This window comes from Myxine glutinosa, chromosome 8 (genome assembly GCF_964187855.1).
Source record: "Myxine glutinosa chromosome 8, kmMyxGlut1.1, whole genome shotgun sequence".
Lineage (NCBI taxonomy): Eukaryota > Metazoa > Chordata > Myxini > Myxiniformes > Myxinidae > Myxine > Myxine glutinosa.
This window is the reverse complement of record NC_136268.1, coordinates 166,527,551-166,549,559: the sequence shown is the minus strand read 5'-3', so window position 1 is coordinate 166,549,559 and position 22,009 is coordinate 166,527,551. Positions and strand designations below refer to the sequence as shown.

The following is a 22,009-nucleotide window of genomic DNA, read 5'->3' as shown; positions in this document are numbered from 1 at the left end:
ACCCTCCTTTACGTTCTGAGCCAGCACCTCCATCACAGCTACAAATAGTAGTGGACTTAGTACCGACCCCCGATGCACTCCCACCTTCACCTCAAACGCACCACTGTTCCCGTCCTTCGTCCTTACAGCTGGGCGCGCTCTTTTGTACATTGCCATCACTACTCTGATCAACCATTCCTCCACTCCTAACTTCCTCAATGCCCATGTCAATACTTTGTGTGGAACCCTATCGAATGCTTTCTCCAGATCAACAAACCCAAGAAACAACTTCTTCCTCTTCTCCATGTACTTCTCCTGCAACTGCCTCACAATGAAAAGCGCATCTGTCGTTCCTCTTCCTGGCATAAATCCAAACTGCATTTCGTCGATCTTCACTTTCTTCCTTATCCTCCTCTCCAACACCCTTTCCAATACCTTCATTCCATGCTCCAATAACTTTATCGCTCGGTACGAGCCACACTCCAGAGGGTCACCTTTCCCCTTGTATAGAGGGACGAGGGTACTCCGTTCCCAATCCACTGGAATGCGGCCTTCTTTCACCACCAGATTACAGATCTCTGTCATTCTCTTCACACCCCAACTTCCTGCTGCCTTCAACCTATCTCCCACAACTCCCGTCGCCCCTCCCGCTTTTCTACCCTTCATTGCTTTTATCGCTTCCTCAACCTCCTTCTCAGTTATCTTCTCTGCCGGTCCTAAAACTGGGTTACTCTCTATGTTGCCATCCCTTTCATTCTCTGTATTCAACAGCATTTCCATATATCTTTTCCATCTTCCTTTAATTCCATCTGGGTCGACAACGATTTGTACCACTTCATCCTTCACGCAACTCACCCCCATCACATCACACCTCTCTTTCGCTATCTGCTTTGCAATCCTGAATACTGCTTTCTGACCCTCTTCCGAATCCAAGCGTTCTCCGAACATTTTCCTCCATGCCTCCTGCGCCTTTGCTACCTCTTTCTTTGCAGCCTTCCTGGCTGCCTTATAACTTTCATGCTCTGCTGCTTCTACTGCCGTACCCTTCGCCTTCTGCCACTCCTTGAACTTCTTCCTCTTCTCGTCAATCCTCTTTCCAACTTCATCATCCCACCACCATGTTTCCAAGTGCCTCAGTGGTCCTTTTGTCCATCCACATACCTCACCAACGGCTCCCAACAGACTAGCTTTCATTGACATCCAACCACTTTCAAGCTCAACCACATCATCCTCGATCCTACTCAGCCTCTCTTTTAATGCCTCCCTTACTGTCACCTCTTTCAACCTCCACACCTTCATTCTCGGTTGGTACTTCACCCGCCAAGCTCTCCTCGCACCTTTCACCCTTATGTCGCAGACAACCAAGTGGTGCTGTGAAACGGCCTCCTCCCCCGGGATCACCTTTGTGTCCCGGAGGTGCCCCCTATCTCGCCTACGCACCATCAGGTAGTCAACGGTTGTCGTCGACCCACCTGACCTGTTTGTTTATGTAACAAGCTTATTATCCTCTTTCTGGAACTGAGTATTACAAATCAACAAATTGCCAATCAATCAATCCAATTGCCAATCAATCAATTGCCAATTGCCAATCAATCAACAAATTGAGGAAGACAAATGATGAATTGTGAAAGATGATGGGAATAGAGCCTGTGATTGATGCTGTGAAGAGAAACAGTTTGAGATGGTTTGGTCATGTGTTGAGGAAGGATGAAAGTGACTGGTTGAGAAGAGTGATGGAAATGAATGTAGAAGGAAGTAGAGGACGGGGAAGACCGAGAAAGACTCGGCTAAAGATGGTCGAAGAAGAAATGCGGGCAAGGGGGTTAACAAGGGGAGATGCAGAAAATAGGGCAAAATGGAGAAGATTGTCATGGGGACCGCAAGGCTAACCCCCGCTCTTGCAGGGAAAATGGCCTTTTTAAATGCCTGTTGTTTGTTTTGTTGTTGATATTATTGGTTCCCTGCATTATGAGCAGCGGTTCAGATGGTTCAGGTAGTAACTATAACACGCAAACCTGTTGTTTGTTTATTTATCTCATTTTTATGAAAGGAAAGAAAGTTTGGAGGAGAAAGGAGGAATTCGAACGTAGGAGAAGAATAATGCTTGGATAATTTGGGAGGGAAGAACCATTTTGCTTATGTAATAAATAGATTGTTTGAATCGTATGGTGTTTGTACATTTTGTTTTTCTCCTCTTTATGTGGAAGCTTTTTGAGGCATTTCTAAAATCATGTATCCAAAAGCAGATGTTAATCAAAACAATCATCTCACTGTTAATGAGACTTTCGTCCACATTTGATCACAGACAAAACATCTTTACAAATTATCTTTCTTCAATTTACCATCAAATTCAGAGAATGTTCAAGAAAATAGCTCACCACGATTTTCATTCAATTACATCTCCATGATGACCATAGCAATGGTTAATACATTACAAAGCCAATAATTTAGCACTTGTATCAGCGCGCAGGTATTATTTTTTGAAATAGCAATATACCTATCTTCCACAACCCAAATGTGAGCCTACATCCAAATTAGATGGATGGCAAACTAAAATGCAGCACCTGCTGCTGTCACATGCACCAGAACAGCATTTGTTTTGGTTTCAATAAATTCTGACCTCACTTGGGATTGGACGACAATTAAACAGTGCAAAGGTGAGCATTATGCCAACTGAGCTATTGTGCCGCTCAATTTGCAATAGCTGTTTGAGTACCATGCAGAATCGTTGTCGACCTGGAAATCTTCTGAAACATCATTGATGCTACCTGGTCACAGCATGTATTGTGAGCAAAAGCTTAAGTAACAATGTTGTAAGAAATAACTATTGTGTAAATCCTTGCTCAAGCTTTCACCCGTTCATACTGACAAACTGTTTGATGAATAGAGCTGTTAGGTTTACCTGGAATTCTTCATTTGCACGTCATACTTGGTCAATGCATTTTGTCTCGTAATCAATAATGTACACGCTGCTTAGGTTCGCGATGCTACACAAGAACCATGTGGACGGCTGAGTTTCATGAACGAGCCAAAGTCGGCCCGTGGTTTGCCACATAATGCAGTGTGCAACCTCAACATCACCTTACCACCCTGCAAAAAGGTGTGGGTCCTCTTTGCATTTGTCTCCAATTGTCACGCCCTGTTTCACACAAGAAAAATCTTCACGTGTGATTATTTGCCGACATGGAATGTGGCAAGAGCAAATATCACTCAAGGAGACTTGTTTACATAAGTGGTGACTATATTTTACGTGATTATGCTACATTCTTTTTTCGTTTTTCTAATTTCAAAAGGAAACTGAATCTGATCGGGAAGATGAGGAGGTAAACCGTTGTACAGTGAAGGAATTCCTTTTGCGTGAAGCAATGCATGTGGTCATTCACGCATGCCCCGTCATAATGCTCTAATTTGCATGATCCTCTCTCATTGGACTAAAGCAGTGTCAATCAGCGCATGTTTTGGAGCATGAAAACATTATATTGATTGCTTGTGTTGTCGCGAAAGTGTTGCCCTGGCAATTCACGTGACTGAGTTTGTGTCGCCATCTGCAGGACGGTGCTGCTTATCAAAGACACAATTTTTCGTCTCTCGCCTTACGTAAGCAATATGGCAGTCTCACCGATCTCGGCATGAGTGAGTTCCATTTCATTACTCACCCTTTCACTTTTAAAACATGCATCATCATGTTTTTTTTTTTTTCCGGTGGCATTCAATGTTATTAGGAAAGCATGAGTGTTTTTTTTTTAGTTGTGGCAGAGATTTGTTCCAATGAAAGCGTATAAAGATGTATAAACTGTTTTGATGTAATATGTTGATGTTGGAGAATGAATTAAATAATGGTAACCTTCTTACATTCATTACCTACCTTCACTTGTCACACTTTTGGTTTCCATTTGATTCAGTCGTCTGTGCTTGTTCCACACATCTCTACTTCTTTTTCTTGTGTGAAATTTGCTGATCCCTGAATGATGATGCAAGACTTGCTTAAAAACGAATGATTGACTTTGTTATATTTACTGTTTTGAAAGGACTGATTAATATTATTAACCAAACTCTCTTTTTCTTCTTTTTCCCTATTTTTGTTATCCTTTCATCACTCTTTTGTTATGATTTTGGTTTGCATTTTTTTCACTTAATCAAACCAAAGGTGGTCGTGAGCAGTGGAAACACCGCTCCTACCTCTGGGGTGAAGCTACTCCTCCAAGGTTAAGGGCATCAGTCCTTTCTCCTACATCTTGCTCTACCAGTCAGGAACTCCTTAAAGAAGTGGTGGAGATGAAACGAGACTTGATGCGAGTCACATCAATTCTTAAGTCTGATGGAAAGGATATAGCAAGAGCAATTCAGGAAGAGATAAAATCTCCTGTCAGGATTGAAGAGTTAGGTGTAGAACCCCTTGAGCTTATGGAGAAAGTTCGAGAAGATCTTGAGAAAGTGAGCGAAATCCTTAAGAGGGATAGCTATGTGGACTCCAGAAGTTCAAACAAACCCTTAATAAGTAATCCGATGAACATCTCTGATGGATTTTCTGGAAGACATATCAAGATGAAAGAGAATGAATGCAAAGAAGGAAACAAGGAGTCTTCAATGTTACTTTACTCCTCTGACCCAAAGCTTCCCAGCTTTGACACCTCTGTTGTTGGACACAAAATGACTGTCAAAGACATGTCAAAAACAGTGTCATTTTCTTGTGAAGATATTAAATCTGACTCGTTGAAGAAGGTTGGCTTTTATAACCCATCACCAGCTAAAAGTGAGCAAGTGAAAGTTGCATCATTGAAAAGTGTTCACAATGAAGGAGTATATAGTTTTCACAATTACAAGAATGCAGATGTCAGAACAACCATAGCAGTGAAAGTTCTTCCTGAATGTCCACCTGTAATACCCAGGAGAAAAAGTACAAATGAAGCAAAAGTCGAAAAACCTGATGAACACTTTCAAACTATCAGGAGAAGAGACATTTTAAGAGACAGACCGGAAAAGCTAGAGTTGAGTTTTGGCAGGAACCAAACGTTCAAGGCAGATAGCCAAAGAGGCCCTGCAAAAGTTTGTTACAGTTCAGGGTGCAACAGTAACTTTGAGGAAAGGCAAAATGTTAGTGTTAATTTGAAAAACAACACGTGCGTGTCATCAGAGTTGCTCTTACCACTCAATGTTGCAGCACCTCTCACATCCCCTGTTGTTGAAGAGAAACCCATTGGACCCATCAAAGATAAAGTGAAAGCATTGCAGATGCGATTGGATGCTGAAGAAGATGGCAGAAAAAAAGGCATCATCAAAGAAGCCAGCATGAAAGAGGACAATAAACCAAAAAGTGATTTAGCAAAAGGAATCCACAACAGAAACGTTTGCAGTTCACCAAACATTCCAGATGCACCAGAAGAAGGAGTATCTGTAAAGGAGTTGATGAAAGTTTTTCAAAGCTGTTCTTCAAGGGAGCATTCCTTTTCCAGTGATGGAGGGCGGACACCAGAATTCAGGCCTAGCACTCCTGAGAGAAGGCCTTCGACTCCAGACTCTCCTGTCAGAACTTCATGTAGGACATGGAAGCCTTCCACTGAATTGCCAAGCCCAAAACGGATTGTGGACATGAACACATCAGTAACTAGCCCAACCATGACAGCAACAGGCAACTGTAGAGCACTTGCCAGCCCAGTTGTTCAAAGGAGAAACAGAGTCACTGAGGAAGAGGCAAAATTGTACAAAAGAATTAGAGTTTTAGATGACGAAGATAATAATGAGCATCAACGCATCACAGACGGAATGAAAAAGCAACAAAGATCACCCGAGGCACAAACAATAAAGCATACATCACCCGAAGGGCCCAGATCACCTGATAGCCTCAGTTCACCAGGTAGTCAATCTCCTTTGAGTTCTAAGCCATGTAATTATCGTAAATCATCTGAAGCTTATATCATAGAAGGTGTAAAATCACCAGTGAGCAGCAAACAGGGAATTGGGAGAAAATCACCGCAGCGCATTAAATCTCCACGGGGCCCTCAATCACCCGGTAGTCAAAGAACACCAGAGGGTCAAAGGCCTCCATGGGGAAGTAGATCACCTGAAAGCTACAGGTCTCCAGAAGGGCAAAGTTTTCCAGAGGATGAGGAGCTGACAGCTGATGACTCATTACCCTCATTTTTGGATTCATCCCACATTGACACACCACTATCACAAGAAGAAGACAGCAGACCAGGCTCTGCTCAACTAATAACTGATGAATCGTACCGCTCATTGAGACTTTTGTCGCAACAATCAATGGAGTACCATGAAGATGATCTCACTGAAATTCGTGGGGAGAGTTACAAGTTTGCAGAAAAGATGCTGCTCTCTGAGGCTGTTGACCTTGAGCAGTCAGACAGTGAGGATTCATTGCAAGTTTATCTTTCAAGTACCATCAAAAGAAGTGAGAAAATATCAGGACTGGTTAGGCCTGGAAATAATGCACAAGAGGCTGAGGCAACACCTTGTGAAACACCTTTTCCTGCTTTTCCAAATCCTCCACCAAGGCGAAGCCGACTATATTTAGGTGAGAGAGCAACAGATTCCTCTACAAATGAGAGTGCTCACCTAACACCAGATGCCCAAATTTCAAGAAGGAGAGAAGAGACCGAGAATGAAGTCTCTACTCATGTTGGGAGAAATTCCAGTCTGGACAGGGACAGAAAATCACCAATCCTTAGAGAAGATAGGGTTGACAAAACTGTGAAAGAGGCAGCAGATAAACTTAATGAAGTATCACAATACTTTAGGGACAAAGCAGAAAGGCTGAGCGATGAACTGCAATCACCAGAAAGAAAGCGCAGAAGCCCGGTTTATCAAGACTCAGGGATGTCTAATTCTGAACCTGGCAGCCCAATTAAACAAACATACGTCATGAGAGAGGAACCAGGGAGCCCAGGAAGACACGTGTCTGGTATGACCAAGCACAACCCTGTCAGCCCTGTGAGACAGATTTACAATGTGACTCATCAGGAGCCCATTGGCCAAGTAAAACAAGTACCTAATCATTCCATAACTGAACCGTCAAGTCCATCAAGGAAGCTAGAGGAACAAATAATGACTTCTTACAATAGTTCTTTCAAAAGACATTCACCAACAGTTAGCCCAACACGCTTGTCTTCGACACAGCCCAATCCATGTACCCAAAGTGATGATAAGGTTCGGACTTTACCTATAAGCCCTGCTCGGCAGATTCAAGAGCCAAGCACATCTATCAGACCAAAACCATTGCCGCGGTCTTCCATCCCAGTTCGTGAAGCAAAAATACAAAATCACAGGATGCCCATAGAGCCAAGACCAAGGCCAAGAGATGAGATCAGAGAAGCTGTGTTTCTTGACGAAGATCAAGACAGCAGTCCACGTTCACGTCATAGATCCACATTAGCAACAGTGGATGTAAAGAGTATCGATATCCAAAAAAGCCCGAGAGTTACACAAGTGATTCAGGAAGATCAAATAGAAAATGTTCAGTTCAGAGAAATCCGAACTCCTATACCACAGCAGCCTTTACAGGGCCGCCATGAAAAAATTGGGGGTTGTCATTTGCCAGCGTACCTTTCTTCCTTTCAATGTGAGGTTGGAAAATCAAAATGTTCTTCCAGAGAAAGTGCTACAGATGGAGTTATGCCAGTACAGAAGGAACCAAAACCTCCAGCAGAAGCTACAACAAAGGGAAGACCTTCAGGAAAAGATGCAGTGGGTTCAGGGACACAAGCCTCAAAGCCAGGCATACAAGAATGTTCAAATGGTAAGGAACTAATGCAAAAAATCACAAGCTCTAGTCTGCAAAGAACAGTAAACCAATCTGGGCTAACTGCATCAGAGAGAGCTCAGGGATCAAATGAAAGTGGAGTTTCTCCACCTTTCGCAAAAAGGTATTTTATTAGGAAAGTTTCACGTGTCATTAAACAAGATGACTCAGAGTTAAGTGGTGAAAGATGGAATCGCAGGGGTAGCCATAACCAATGTTCTAACACAGACAGTGAGCGTGAGATGGAAGAAGATTCCATCATCTCAGAGAAAGAACGTTCTACAGTGGAGGAGAAAGAAGATGTTTCTCCTTCTGCTTGTGCCGATGAGAGTGCCAGAGGGAATGAAACGGAAGTAGCCTCAATCATCCAGCCTCTCATGGGCAATGCCTTGTGCAGTCCTGAGCAACAGTCACTCATCAGTTCTACGATTGAGTTAAGGGAGGTAGCTTGCAGAAGGACTGCGACAGACACAGAACGGGAAAAAGAGGTGGAATTCATAAAGCCAGTGTCTGATGAGAAAAATGTCTCCAAAGCATTTGATCCAAATGGACAGCCAGTGCAAGAAGGGCACGGGTTTGTATCTGTCAGGGAAGAAACGGAAGAGATTATGACACCTTCGGACATCATTGCCTTGCAAGAAGTTCAGGAGATTAACTCAGATGCTAGTATCGTTAAAAAGGTTGCTTCTGATTTGCATAATGAGGAGAATGTTTGGCAGTCTAGTTCTGAGAAGGTACCAGAAAGCATTATGGGCACTGTGGTGTTTGCTGTGCAACGACAAGATGTGAAGCCACTCTCTGGAATAGATGTGCAGCAGCACTGTGCATTGACAGAGCAGTTCAAACAGGTGAGCACGCACGATGAACTGAAACCTGCCTGTGTTGCATTCTTGGAAGGAAAGGTTCAGCAACTTATTGAGATAGAGAGTAAAGTTATCAAAGAGGCAGTAGTAACAGAACAAACATTCAGCTCAAGTTCACACTGTGTCACGTCCAATGTAACTACTCCTCAGAACGAGTCAGTTTCAGATCCCTCATCCAAGGTTTCCTCAAATGAACTCGACAGTCATACCCAGAATCAGCTGCAGGATGATAAAGTAAATGAGTGTATAAATGTAAATAAAACTGCTCAGAATGGTTCCAATCCTTCAGTTACACCAGGAAACAAAATTGGTAATGTACTCATGACAGACGTTGGAGATAATTCTGCTAACATCTCCAAAGAACGTGATGTGGTTATAACCATTCCAGGATTGTATTGCAAAATGAAAAAGGAAGCCGATTTCCACAAATCAACTCATAAGGAAAATGTTAAAACCAACCTATCATCAGCCGAGGTACATCATAAACATCCCAAAGCTCATGGACGGGGTTCCACGGCGTCTTCACAAGTTGAAAGTGGTAGTAGTAGTGCTATGTGGAAAGATCTATCAAAAGCACTATCAACATTAGAGCCACATCGGAAGCAGAGGGAGTTCGAATTTCCACCGCCACCACCTCTGAACCTCCTGGATGAAGACAAAGCTAGTGCCAGCATAGAACTTCTTGGAGATGAAGGAATGACATCGTCTTCCTCTGCTTGTGATTCTGAGATCACTTTACTCACATGTCATCGCGAGGATCACAAGGTGCATTTACCTGAGCCTGTCATTAAAGTACAGCCACCATCACCTGACTGCTCCTTAGTAGATGATCATGCACAAGCAACAGAGAATATCACATTACCAAAAACTATTTCTCTGAAGAAGTATACCTTCAAGATTTGTGATGACACAGAAAAAAACAGATATGGAAATACATCTGAAGTAACAAGTCAGGACACTGTTGCCATAAATAACATAAGCACCGCTTCAAAGATGGTTCCAACTTTTTCCACGACTGAACCAAAAGCAGAAACCACAGAGCTTTTTGCAGAGAGCAATGAAGGGCAGGAAGGTGGGCAGGAAGGTGGGCAGGATGTTCAAACAACAGAGCGTTCATTCACAACAACAGCTGAGTTTTCACATGACACAGATGCCACTGAGGTAGACTCACTGGATGGCTATGAGCTTCCCAGTGAGGAGGATGAGAATACACAAGCAGATGGGAGCAGCAAAAACAGGTTGCTAGACTGGGCCGCACAGGTTCGGGATGCTGCAGTAGCTAAAGGTGACTGGTTCCCATTGGATGCGACTGGATTGTCTGTGAACGATGAATCTACTGTGAAATCATCAAGCAGTGATCATACCACTAAGAGTGAACTATCGACGGAGCGTCATTCTGATTCCCCTTCTACAGATCAATTCAGTCTGGAAGGCAGACATCCAATCCGGAGTATGCTGGGCAATGTGTATTCACTGTCGCCTACTTCGCCTAATAAAAGCCAAAAATTTGACCCTTGGGGGAGCGTGCATGAAGAAGATGGCTTAGGAGATCAGCAGAAGCCCAGCGAGCAAAAAACATTTCGGCTGTTACTCCATAGTGAGGGCATTCAGAAATCTCCAGCTAATTCGCCAGATGATGTCACCCCAACAGCACATACACCAACTGACCCAGAGAGCACACCCACCAGTGAACGAAACATGTTTCCCTTTCCATTTCGTGAGGGAAAGCTGTTTGAAATGACTCGTAGTGGAGCTATCGATGTTGGGAAGAGAGAGCAGGGGAATACCACTGAAGAAAAAACACCTGTTGGTATTCTGAAGAATGAGAAGAGTGTGAAAGTACCAGAGGAGGCCTCAATCTCACCATATCAGGCTAAAGACACACCTGCTTCCTCTCTGCAAGAAAGTAGTGACTCTGCAGATCCATTCAAGTCCTCCACCTGGACAGAGCAAGAATTAAAGTCTCTACGTGGGGCATCACAAGATCCTTTTGCATCACTTTGGGATTCAGTAGAGGAAAAAATAGTTTCATCGATGACTATGAGATCTGACTCTAAGTCTCGAATTCCAATTAAGATGGGCGTATCTGCATCTGCAAAAATTCCAAAGAAAGATCCTGTTTGTCCTGATACAATTGACGAGGTGAGGAATTTAGAATCCACCATCGTAGAAAATGAAACTCTGATTCCCTCTTCTACATTTGATGAAATCAATTCTGAATTCAAGCAAAACTATCTCCCAAAGGCTGAGTCATCCAATGAATTAATAAGTAACATTTCAGGAGGAAATAATTCGCATTTGGAAAAGCAACAGATGGTGGAGGTGGAATTGGTTTGTGAACAGAACAAAGTTGAGTGCAAAAATGACCTCGTATATATTTCCAACAATAGTAATACTTGCGATGTAGCAAATGCATCAAATAAGTCACAAAGCAACATAGCAGTTCCAGAATGCACTCAAAATATGGTTGGTGACAGCAACAGCAATGTCGCATGCAAGATTAGTCAGCACAGTGGCCAAAAAGACGTCAGGGTAATTGAAACAACAACCTCTCATCAATTCGTACCAAAAGTGAAAGCTTTCGGGACAACTTGCTCACCAGGTAAAAGTGCTTCTTCCACTGCAGGTATTTCTGGAAAAGCGAAAAGTGAGGTTGCTGCTAAAAGTGAAGTTTCTACCAATCCCATTAAAGCTGATAAACAGGTGTCAAGAAAGAAACCTCACAAGGAAGTTGTATTACAAGCAAGGTCTCAACTAACATTAGAAACTTCAGGTTCTTGTAAAGAAAATGCAATCCACACAAAGTCACCATCAAAGACTGTCATATCTTCTTCTTCATCTTCTTCCTCAGCTCCTTTATCTCCATCTGCCACTGTTGCGAAGAGTGCCGTGAAGAAGAATATCTCAACAGGGAGCAATGCTTCAAAGGTTTCCATATCACCTGTTCAAAAGGTCTCGGAACAGCAAATGCATCGTTCTTCAAAGTCCATAGCAATTGCAGAACAATGTTACAATTCTTGTCAAAAGCAAGTGCCATTGAGCACAGACAAGGGACGACATAAAATCTCACAATCAGCTGTTACCTCAAAGCCATTGACTGCTCTTAAATCCCAGGGAATTGGGAACCCCGCACCTCCAAATAAGCAAAAATCCCCTGCTAAAACTGTTACCACTCCTGATGTGCCCTCACAAGACAGCGCGAGGCAAATACTGTCCTCAAACTTGCTAGGACAAACTGCAAAGGTTGAGATGCAGATGAAGCTGAGTTTCAAGCACAATTCAGCCTCCAAAAATCAGGACAACAATTCACCACTTGCAGACAAAAGTCAAGGCAATGAATGTGATGATGCAAAGCAGTGTGTTAAAACCCTCTCTTCAACGGTTCGCAGTGGGGGTGTTCAGGAGGTGGTCACGAGGTCCAAAAAATCCGAGAGTATTGCAGTCAAACAGCGCACTGAAAAGGTATTTCATACGCAGCATTCAAAATCCCAAAATATTCATGGTGAATCGAGGGATGCCCACGCCAAATCCAAGTCCAAATTGCCTGTGAGGGGAAACCCTGGAGTAGCATCGATGTCCAACAAATCAAATGATCAACACACACCAGAAATGTCACGCAACTATCGTGATATTAAACACAAAGCTGATGCACCTCGGGGTAAGCCCGTTACTAGGATGAAGCCTGATCCTGAGTTACTCTTGAAATCTCGAATTCCCGTGAGACATAGAAGCTCTGATTCGGACTCGGATTATAAGACTCAGGCTGAGAAAATACAAGGGAGAAAATCAAAGGTTGTTGCAACAAAGCCCAAGTCATTACAATCTCGACTACCTGTTAAAAGCAATAAAGAACAGGCACACAATTTGGGATGTGGTTTTGGTGAACTGGAAAAACAGGCACAAAGATTTTCTAAACAGCAAAGGAAAGATGGTGGTGCCAAACATCGTGAAGAAGGCTTGTGCTCGACAGAGGAGGAAGACAGTAACATCTTTGACGCCTCTACAGAATCTCCCAACCCACCTTCTGATGAGCGGACAACGAGTAAAAGCAGCAGCAGTCCGAAGAGCGGCCTGGGTGACAGCAGCAACACTTCACCACCCGAGGACAAGCACAGTTCGTGATCCGGCTGATCTGTTTTGTGTTGTGCTTCTTGTAACTGTGTACCTCTTGTTTTGGTGACGCCATTGTTGCAGTGCCATGCCGTGTTTCTGCTGATCCGTTGCTGTGTTCTGTCTTGTTTGCCCCACTGTTCTAGAATAGAGGTCCGTATGCTTGTTTCTCAAATAAAAGAACATGTTTTGAAAAGCCAGAAAACAATTTATTATAAATATTGTTTCATTGTAATTCACATATTAGCTGCTGTTTCAGACCTCTGTACATGTTTGAGTTTGTAATGTTAAATGTTATTGCAAAATCGAGTTTTAGAATATTTTGAATTGAGATACAATGAAAACTTTCATATAAAAGGACCTTCGAAGTGATATGTGAAATGGACTTGATATTTTAATTTCAACAAATATACGCAGAAAACATTTGCTGAGTCTTGCCTTGTTATATGTCAAAGTCGTTTGAACTGTTTTGGTGCAATGCTATTACACTAGTTTGCCTCAAATAATGACTAATTTTCATTTGGTATGGACTTATGGCCAATGTGACTTTCTCGCACTTGAAAAGAAAAGCAAGATTGATAACACTGCAAAGACAAGCCCGTTATCAGTCATTCTTTATGGTATTTGTTGCAAATCAAGAATGGTAAATTACGTGTCCTGTAGCTAATTGCACAATTCTCACTTTCAATGTTGCAGATTCCCAGGCTGGAAGAGGTCGAAGTCCTCTAGAGCTTGTACTGGTTGCCAGCCAACTCGGAGCAAGATGGAAAGGTGAGTTGCTAATGATATGACAAACATATGGCAAAGGCGTTCTGAACAATTCCTCAAGAGGCCAAAAAAAAGAATATTGCATGTATTCCATTCCAACAACAAGAGCATTTACTTATTTTATCATTTTGATTTTATATTGAGTCGTGTGTGTCGTTGGTTGTCATCTTACTATAATTCACCAAATATCCGTCCGTCCATCTGTTTGTCTGTCCGTTCGAAGGTACCGCAAAAACGGCTGAACCGATCGCAACGATATTTTGGGTAGGTAATCCTAGGACCCCCTGGAGTAAAATAGGCTATATTGTTTTTCCAAGTTTTCCAATTTTCCAGTTTTTCCAAACAATGGAATAATATTTACCGATATGAACAGTGATGTGCTTTTGTTGAAATTCTACGGACCAGGAGAGAGTAGATCGACTCCTGACGAACTCTTCCGATGTAAAAGTGCGGCTCCGAAATGACACGGCAGCGTGTGCAAAGCGACTGAGAAACAGGTGTAGCGGCCGCTTCCGTGTTACAGATTCGGCGCGCACTCTTCACACATAAACATGCGACTGAGAAAGACGTGTAGCGGCCGCTTCCATTTTGCAGAATTCAATCTTTTTTCAAAATGGGCGCCATGTACTGTTTCGATTTTGATGATTTGCGTGTGATATGATTCAACGGATGTTTACATGAATCGTTTAAAATAAATAAAGCCTTCAATTTCTAATATTTTGCCTTTTCATTTGGGCCTCCCAATTGAAGCCCTGCCCATAGGGCGGGAACCGTTGCTAGTCTCCATAATTTGGATTTCAGAAGGTGGAATGGAGTCCTCCCAGGACTTGAAGTATCCATCGACCCTCACGATGATGAATGGTGAAGGATTGTGATTCATGGGCTAAGTTGTAAAGTTGTGTTATCAGAGTTTTGTTCCAAGAGCTCTTTTCAGGACTGTAGCCGAGCCCCTTACAGCCTTCCTCTCCAGTTATTTCGTGGTAATGTTCCCAGGGATGGTTTTTGGTTCTTGATATCTCTATGAGGTTCTTCTTTATCATTCCCGTTGCTCCAATTATCACTGGTACAATATCGGGTCTCTACGGTTTCCTTCAACAATATTGACAGATAAAGGTGATATAATATAACAAATATCATGAAACATTTACATTTTGTAGTCCGTTGTATAATTTAAATAAACGTAAATGCAAATTTTGCATGTGGAAAAAGTAAGTACACCCCTACATTTATCACTACTTCAAATACCTAAAATTAGAATCAGGTGCACCAGCTCAGGTGCAAATGATTAGAACATCGTTAGAGAGGATCTTGGAGGAACCTGTCTTATTTACACCTCAGACATTTAGTTTCAGACAACTGAACCTCAGACAACTCTTTGTTGTTGAAGTGTGCGGCGTCACCATGCCTCGATCAAAAGAGCTCTCTGAGGCCTTCAGAAAGAAGGTTATAGATGCCTACGAGTCTGGGAAGGGATTTAAAAAGATCTCAAAACAATTTGAAATCAATCATTCGACTGTCCGGAAGATCATCTACATGTGGAGAAGATTCCAAACGACTGCCAACTTGTTCAGGCCAGGCCGCCCCAGCAAGTTCAGCCCGAGAGCAGACCGCAAGATGCTGAAAGAAGTCTATGAGAACCCCAGAATGTCATCACGGGACCAACAGGTAGCTCTTGCCACTGTTGATGTCAAAGTGCACGAGTCTACCATTAGAAAGAGGCTGCACAAATTTGATCTACATGGGAGGTGTGCCAGGGGGAAACCTTTGCTGTCCAGAAAGAACATCAGGGCAAGACTAAAGTTTGCCAATGAACAATGAGGCAAAGACCAGCACTTCTGGAACAATGTTCTCTGGACAGATGAGTCAAAGGTAGAGCTATTTGGCCACAGTACCAGAAGACATGTTTGGCGAAAACCAAAGACAGCATTTGACCACAAGAACCTGATACCAACTGTAAAGCATGGTGGTGGAAAAATTATGGTTTGGGGCAGCTTTGCTGCATCAGGGCCTGGGCAGCTCACCATCATATAATCCACTATGAATTCTTCATTGTACCAGAGGGTGCTTGAGGATAATGTGAGGCCATCTGTCGGAAAGTTGAAGCTCAACCGAAGGTGGACCTTGCAACATGACAATGACCCTAAACATAACAGTAAATCCACCAAGCAATGGCTGAAAAGAAAGAAATGGAGGGTTCTGGAATGGCCAAGTTAAAGCCCGGATCTAAATCCCATCGAGATGTTGTGGGGGGATTTGAAACGAGCTGTGCATATAAGAAACCCCTCAAACATCGCTCAGCTGAAAGAATTCTGCATGAAGGAGAGGGCAAAAATTTCTCCCAGTCGATGTTAGAGACTGGTAGACAGTTATAAGAAACACCGACTTGAGGTTGTTTCTGCCAAGGGGGGCAATACCACCTATAAGAGCCAAGGGTGTACTGACTTTTTCAACATGCGAAATTTGCATTTATGTTTATTTAAATTATACAATGGGCTACAAAATGTAAAATAATGTTTCATGATATTTGTTATATTTTATCTATCAGTGTTGTTGAAATGAAGATCAAATAGCTGTATGCTGAAATCTGTTGAAAAAGTCAAAACTTTACATGTGGTGTACTTACTTTTTCACGTGACTGTATATATATACTATATACATCCGTTGAACTTGGGGATGACTAAGAAGAAGACCTTTGTTGGTCGAAAGCTTGTCGAAAATTAATGATTGACGTCCTGAATCTCCGTCCGCGTCTGATTTAGTCTCCCGATTATTTATTTAATGCAAATGAGACTCCCTGCTCGTACTGTGGAGTTTCTATACTACTATTTCTCACAGTTATATATATCTATATATAGCCTGGTGTTGGCTTAGTAGTCTAGTAGGAAGACTAGGTCCCCCTGCACCCCCCGGAGATATACTTCTAATCAGTGTTTCTAGATTGGAAAAAATGTGTAGAAAATGACTAGCTATGGCCCCAAGCTGAAACAATGTCCCACATACCATTTTTATGCAAATTACTGCTGCAAATTTTATGCAAAATTATGCAAATTTTATGCAAATTTTTGATGAGGAGTAGAGTTGAGGGGTCTTTGAGGGCTTCATCGAGGTGCTCTCGGTTGCAAGACTGGGTCATTCTGAGAAGCACAGCAGGGTCAGAGATCATGATGTTCTCTTCCTCAGTGAATCTCTCCATCAACAGCCTCTCCATTGCCTCACACACTGTTTTGAGGCAAAAGAGGGACTTTGCGTAGGCCTTTCCACTGAGAACACCTTTGAGAGATCCACTTGTTACTAGTTGTGCCTCAAAGAGAATCTCTGCATATCCAGAACCACGCATCTTGTGTCCAGTGAGCATCCCGATGTAGTTCATGGATGTGTGGAAGGGTCCAATCGTTACTACATGACTAGCAAATTCATTTGGCCAGCGCCAGATGATGGGAAGGGCTTTCATGCAGACACCCAGATCAAATGTATTCAGGACCCATCTCTGACCCACCTCAGCAGTTGCTGCCTCGGAACGCTTCAGTAGCTCACGAACAACTGCGTTGTCTGTGATCGGTTGGTGGATAGGCGTGCAGTAGTCGACTGTTGATTTGCTGGGTGGGGGAGAACCAGTTGCAGAGGTGAAACCCCCTAGCCCAGGCACAGGCTGCAGGCCATTGCCATGCCATGCAGGCACCAGGCACAGACCGATCACAGACAACGCAGTTGTTCGTGAGCTACTGAAGCGTTCCGAGGCAGCAACTGCTGAGGTGGGTCAGAGATGGGTCCTGAATACATTTGATCTGGGTGTCTGCATGAAAGCCCTTCCCATCATCTGGCGCTGGCCAAATGAATTTGCTAGTCATGTAGTAACGATTGGACCCTTCCACACATCCATGAACTACATCGGGATGCTCACTGGACACAAGATGCGTGGTTCTGGATATGCAGAGATTCTCTTTGAGGCACAACTAGTAACAAGTGGATCTCTCAAAGGTGTTCTCAGTGGAAAGGCCTACGCAAAGTCCCTCTTTTGCCTCAAAACAGTGTGTGAGGCAATGGAGAGGCTGTTGATGGAGAGATTCACTGAGGAGGAGAACATCATGATCTCTGACCCTGCTGTGCTTCTCAGAATGACCCAGTCTTGCAACCGAGAGCACCTCGATGAAGCCCTCAAAGACCCCTCAACTCTACTCCTCATCAAAAATTTGCATAAAATTTGCATAATTTTGCATAAAATTTGCAGCAGTAATTTGCATAAAAATGGTATGTGGGACATTGTTTCAGCTTGGGGCCATAGCTAGTCATTTTCTACACATTTTTTCCAATCTAGAAACACTGATTAGAAGTATATCTCCGGGGGGTGCAGGGGGACCTAGTCTTCCTACTAGACTATAGCGGTTTGGGTGCCGGCTTGGGATCCTAGGATCCTGGGTTTGAATCCTGGTCGATCGCTGAATTAACGCCAGGGGGGTTGACTCAGCCTGTCATCCTTCCAAGGTCGGCAAATTGAGTACCAGCTTGCTGGGATTAATGATCCCGGTGTGTATCCCGGTTTAGAATAGGTACGCCGCATCCCTGCGCATCGTAAGAGCGTGACCAAGGGTTGGCGTCAGGAAGGGCATCCAGCCATAAAAACATTGCCTCAAACAGGGAACCATGATTGCCATGGGGCCCGCAAGGCTAACCCCTGCTCTAGCGGGGAAAATGGCCTTAAAACGATCATTCATATATATATATATATATATATATATATATATATATATATATATATATATATACAGTGGAACCTTGACTTACGAGTTTAATCCGTTCCGTGACCGAGCTCGTAACTCAAATTGCTCGTATCTCAAATCAAATTTCCCCATTGAAATGCATTGAAATGCTATTAATCCGTTCCAGCCCGCCAAAAACCACACCAATTTTTTTTTAAATATACAGTATATATAAAAATATCTCGCGCTTTATATTTCACCTGTATGCAGCATACAAGTTGGCAGGATGGCCTGGACTGGAGGTACGCACACTTGACTCTAAAGTCTAAACTGTCCAGCCTGGGTTTGAATCCCGACCCAACTATAACCTGTCATGGGTGAATCACAGGCAGGGTGATTCATCAATGGGTGTACCGCTAAACTGGGCGCCCCGTTTGCGTCCCATTAGTTGTTGGATGTTAAGGATCTCACCGTGTTTTCCACAAAGAGAAGGCGAGCTATCGCCGGCACTCTGAACAAGTTGACGGCAGAGATACTGTACTTGCACGGCATGATAACCACGTGTCGCACGATCTCTTGTCATGGTCCACAAGATTATCACAGAGAGGTGCAGCTTCCAGCGTTTCGAGATCTGATCCAGGCCTATCCAACGAGACCGGTCCCAGCGTTCTAGGCCCGGTGGTTGTCTCAGACGGACCCGACAACGGCAGTGTTCGTTTTAACTCGATTCGACTCGAGCGCCGACGTGCCGGCGAACAAAACCGGTCATATCTTTTGAACGCGTGGCTCGATTTTTACAAAATAAACTTTTTCTTGAAGGTCTGAACCGTGCGCTCAAAACGATACCGAGTTTGACCCTGAGAGAGCCGTTTTGCGCCGGCAAAGGCGCCTTGTGTGACGTGAGGACCACGTCGTGCTGCATAGATTATCATAAATTATCATATCATTATCGGCGGCGTTATATATCATTAGCGCTATACGACAGAGATACTGTACGTGCACGTCAAGATAACCACGTGACCGGAGCCCACCTGGCGGCGGAAACTCAAAATAACCGAAATGCGAAAACTAAAATGCAGCGCTATACTACGACAGAGATACTGTACGTGCACGGCAAGATAATCACGTGACCGGAGCCCACCTGGCGGCGTAAACTCAAAATAACCGAAATGCGAAAACTAAAATGCAGCGCTATACTACGACAGAGATACTGTACGTGCACGGCAAGATAACCACGTGACCGGGTGGCGAAAGCTCGTAACTCGGATCTCGGCTCGCATCTCAAAGCAATAAACTGCCAGAGTGACGGCTCGTATCTCGAAAAACTCGTAAGTTGGGGCACTCGTAAGTCGAGGTTCCACTGTATATATATATATATTTATTTATATATATATATATATATATATATATATATATATATATATATATATATATGTGTGTACGTATAAACATATATACATATATATATGGTCGCGTTGGTCTCGCGAGATCTGGAGACGACGTCACGGATTTTCGAAGCTCCACACGGTCTCCACGTTTTCAAAGTTAAGTCTGTTCACAATTGTATTTTGTCGAAACTGTATTTTATCTTTCGGCATGTGAACTTATCGTGTGTCCCTTGGATGTTTCTCGGTGTTTATCTTTCATAAATTATTCGTTTCTGTTTGCCGCATGTCTGAGGCCTTGCAACCTCAGGCTTCCCCCGTCAAAGTTTGTTTCTTCCTTCGCTGGTTTTGCTAGGTTTTTTGATTTTCCCTTCTCCCCCAAACTTCACCGAATATATACTCTTCGTCTAACGTTGTAACCCCCCCCACCCCCCCACCCCTAAAAAAACAAAAAAAAACTTTTATTTCCTTGTCCCATCATGTGCTTTGCCTCTGCCCATGTGTGCTCTCGCCCCGCCCCCATTATCCCCTTGCCTTGCACCTTTTGCCCTGTTCAAGTGACTCGAGGTCGTCCCTCTAGGCTCCCTCTCCCCATTGGTATTTTTGTGAATATAAGATTGTTCTTCACGGTTCTGTTTAAATATGTTTAAACTTTCCCCTGGAATGTTTTATTCAGTCGTATATTACAACACGCTGTTTTTCTTCCTATTTAAAAGGCTCCTTTCAATTTCCTCTTCAACTCATTCCATTTCCAAAAAATATTCCATCTCTTATAATTCTTTCTCACTACATGCTCTAAATTCTCATTCATTCCACCCCTCCTCCATCGTTCTTAAACGGATCGCTAACTTGAAAATCACAACAAACCCAATTTGTTATAAATGTTCATCTTTCATTAATCATCCACTTTCTAAACTCCACACTTGCCCATCCCCTCCAAATCTCCCCCCTTGCCCCTTCCCTCATAAACTCCCCCCTTTCCCCTCCCCTCCAAATCTCCCCCCTTGCCCCTCCCCTCCAAATCTCCCCCCTTGCCCCTCCCCTCCAAATCTCCCCCCTTGCCCCTCCCCTCCTAAACTCCTCCCTTGCCCCTCCCCTCCTAAACTCCCCCCTTGCCCTTCCCCTCCTAAACTCCCCCCATTCCCCTCCCATTCAAAACTCCCCCCACTCATTTACTTCTTCCAAAGTAAATTGCTCTCTCTCATGCACATATTTATCCGATCTCATCTTCAGTTGTCTTTCCTTTCCTCCCGTCCATGGTACACTGAATCTTGTGGTGAGGCAGTTGCCCTGAAACAACTTGCCTTTGCCTCTTGGAAGGCAAATCCAACGGAAGGAAATCTCTTTTCCTTTCACAAAGGCCGAAACAAGTGTGTGTCCACCCTCAGGAGAGCCAGGAAACAATATCTCTCCATTCTCAAGACCGAACTCTCTTATCTGTCTCCCTCTTCCAAATCCTGGTGGCGTCTGGTCAAATCTGTTTCTGGTGTTTGTGCCCCCTCCATCCCCTCCCTTACCTCAAACGGCTACACAGCTGACTCCGCACATGAAAAAGCTGAATGCATCAACTCTGTGTTTGCCTCTAAATCTTGTGTCCCAAACCCATCCCTCTCTGTACCCACCGTACCCAGTCGTACCCAGCTGCTCCTGGACTCTGTGTCCTTTCCTCCTGACAAGGTGGAAAAGTTTCTGTCAACCCTTGACTCTGATTCTGCAACTGGACCTGACGGCATCAGCCCACGGGTCCTAAAATCCTGTTCTTCCGCTCTTTCACTCCCTCTCTCTGTTCTCTTCACCCTCTCTTTTGCTCAAGGTCATCTGCTCCTGCCTCACATCAATTGAGTTAGGAGTATGTACAGGTCCGAAACTGCTGGCACCGCTGGCTCGGCTCTCGCCGCCACGTGCGAGGCGCCGCCATTTTCTTCGCCAACTACCGCCCCCTCATAAATTCTCCCTCCGTCTACCAGCTCTTCCTGTGGGTCCTGGGTTATCAATTCTTCCCTATCATCTACCCCCACCGGCATTCGACCGTCTTGGCTAGCCATGGTACGAATACAAATTTGGCTTTTATGCTAAATTTCGTCCGCTCGTAATTTTCGAGTACGTGAAGCACACTCCAGGTCCAATCCCACTCCTGACACCAATTGTTACAGTTTTCCGCCGCCCTTCCTACCCTTACCAAGGAGGGATTAAGCCCCTTGTTCTTTCTGGGCCGGCGTAACCGAGACTTGAAATGTCTCTTCCGGGCAAACGCAAGGTAGGGTTTTGGGACCAAGTCTCGCACGTACCTAAATACCTGCACCGCCACGGAAGCGGGGAACCAAGCCTCGCACGAGCCATGTGTAATTTGAGTACACCGAGCGGATTGCATACCACATGGTCCGTGCAGTTTTCAGTATTGGAACCCGATTCGAGCGGTTCTATTCGTACCACGCTTAGTCAATGATGGAAAGG

The 22,009-nt window shown here is 43.8% G+C and overlaps 1 protein-coding gene across 1 annotated transcript in view; it reads left to right on the top strand.

The window, feature by feature from the left end:
- The window catches only part of LOC137433066 (ankyrin-3), a 482,046-nt gene extending 468,910 nt beyond the window's left edge, over positions 1-13,136 (top strand). Inside the window, exons 34-37 of the mRNA XM_078784014.1 lie at positions 2,957-3,079; positions 3,273-3,302; positions 3,531-3,612; positions 4,127-13,136. Coding sequence (XP_078640140.1) covers positions 2,957-3,079; positions 3,273-3,302; positions 3,531-3,612; positions 4,127-12,717 — 8,826 coding nt within the window. The 3' untranslated portion in view covers positions 12,718-13,136. The remainder of the gene's footprint in view (positions 1-2,956; positions 3,080-3,272; positions 3,303-3,530; positions 3,613-4,126) is intronic.
- Positions 13,137-22,009: the final 8,873 nt, after the last annotated feature.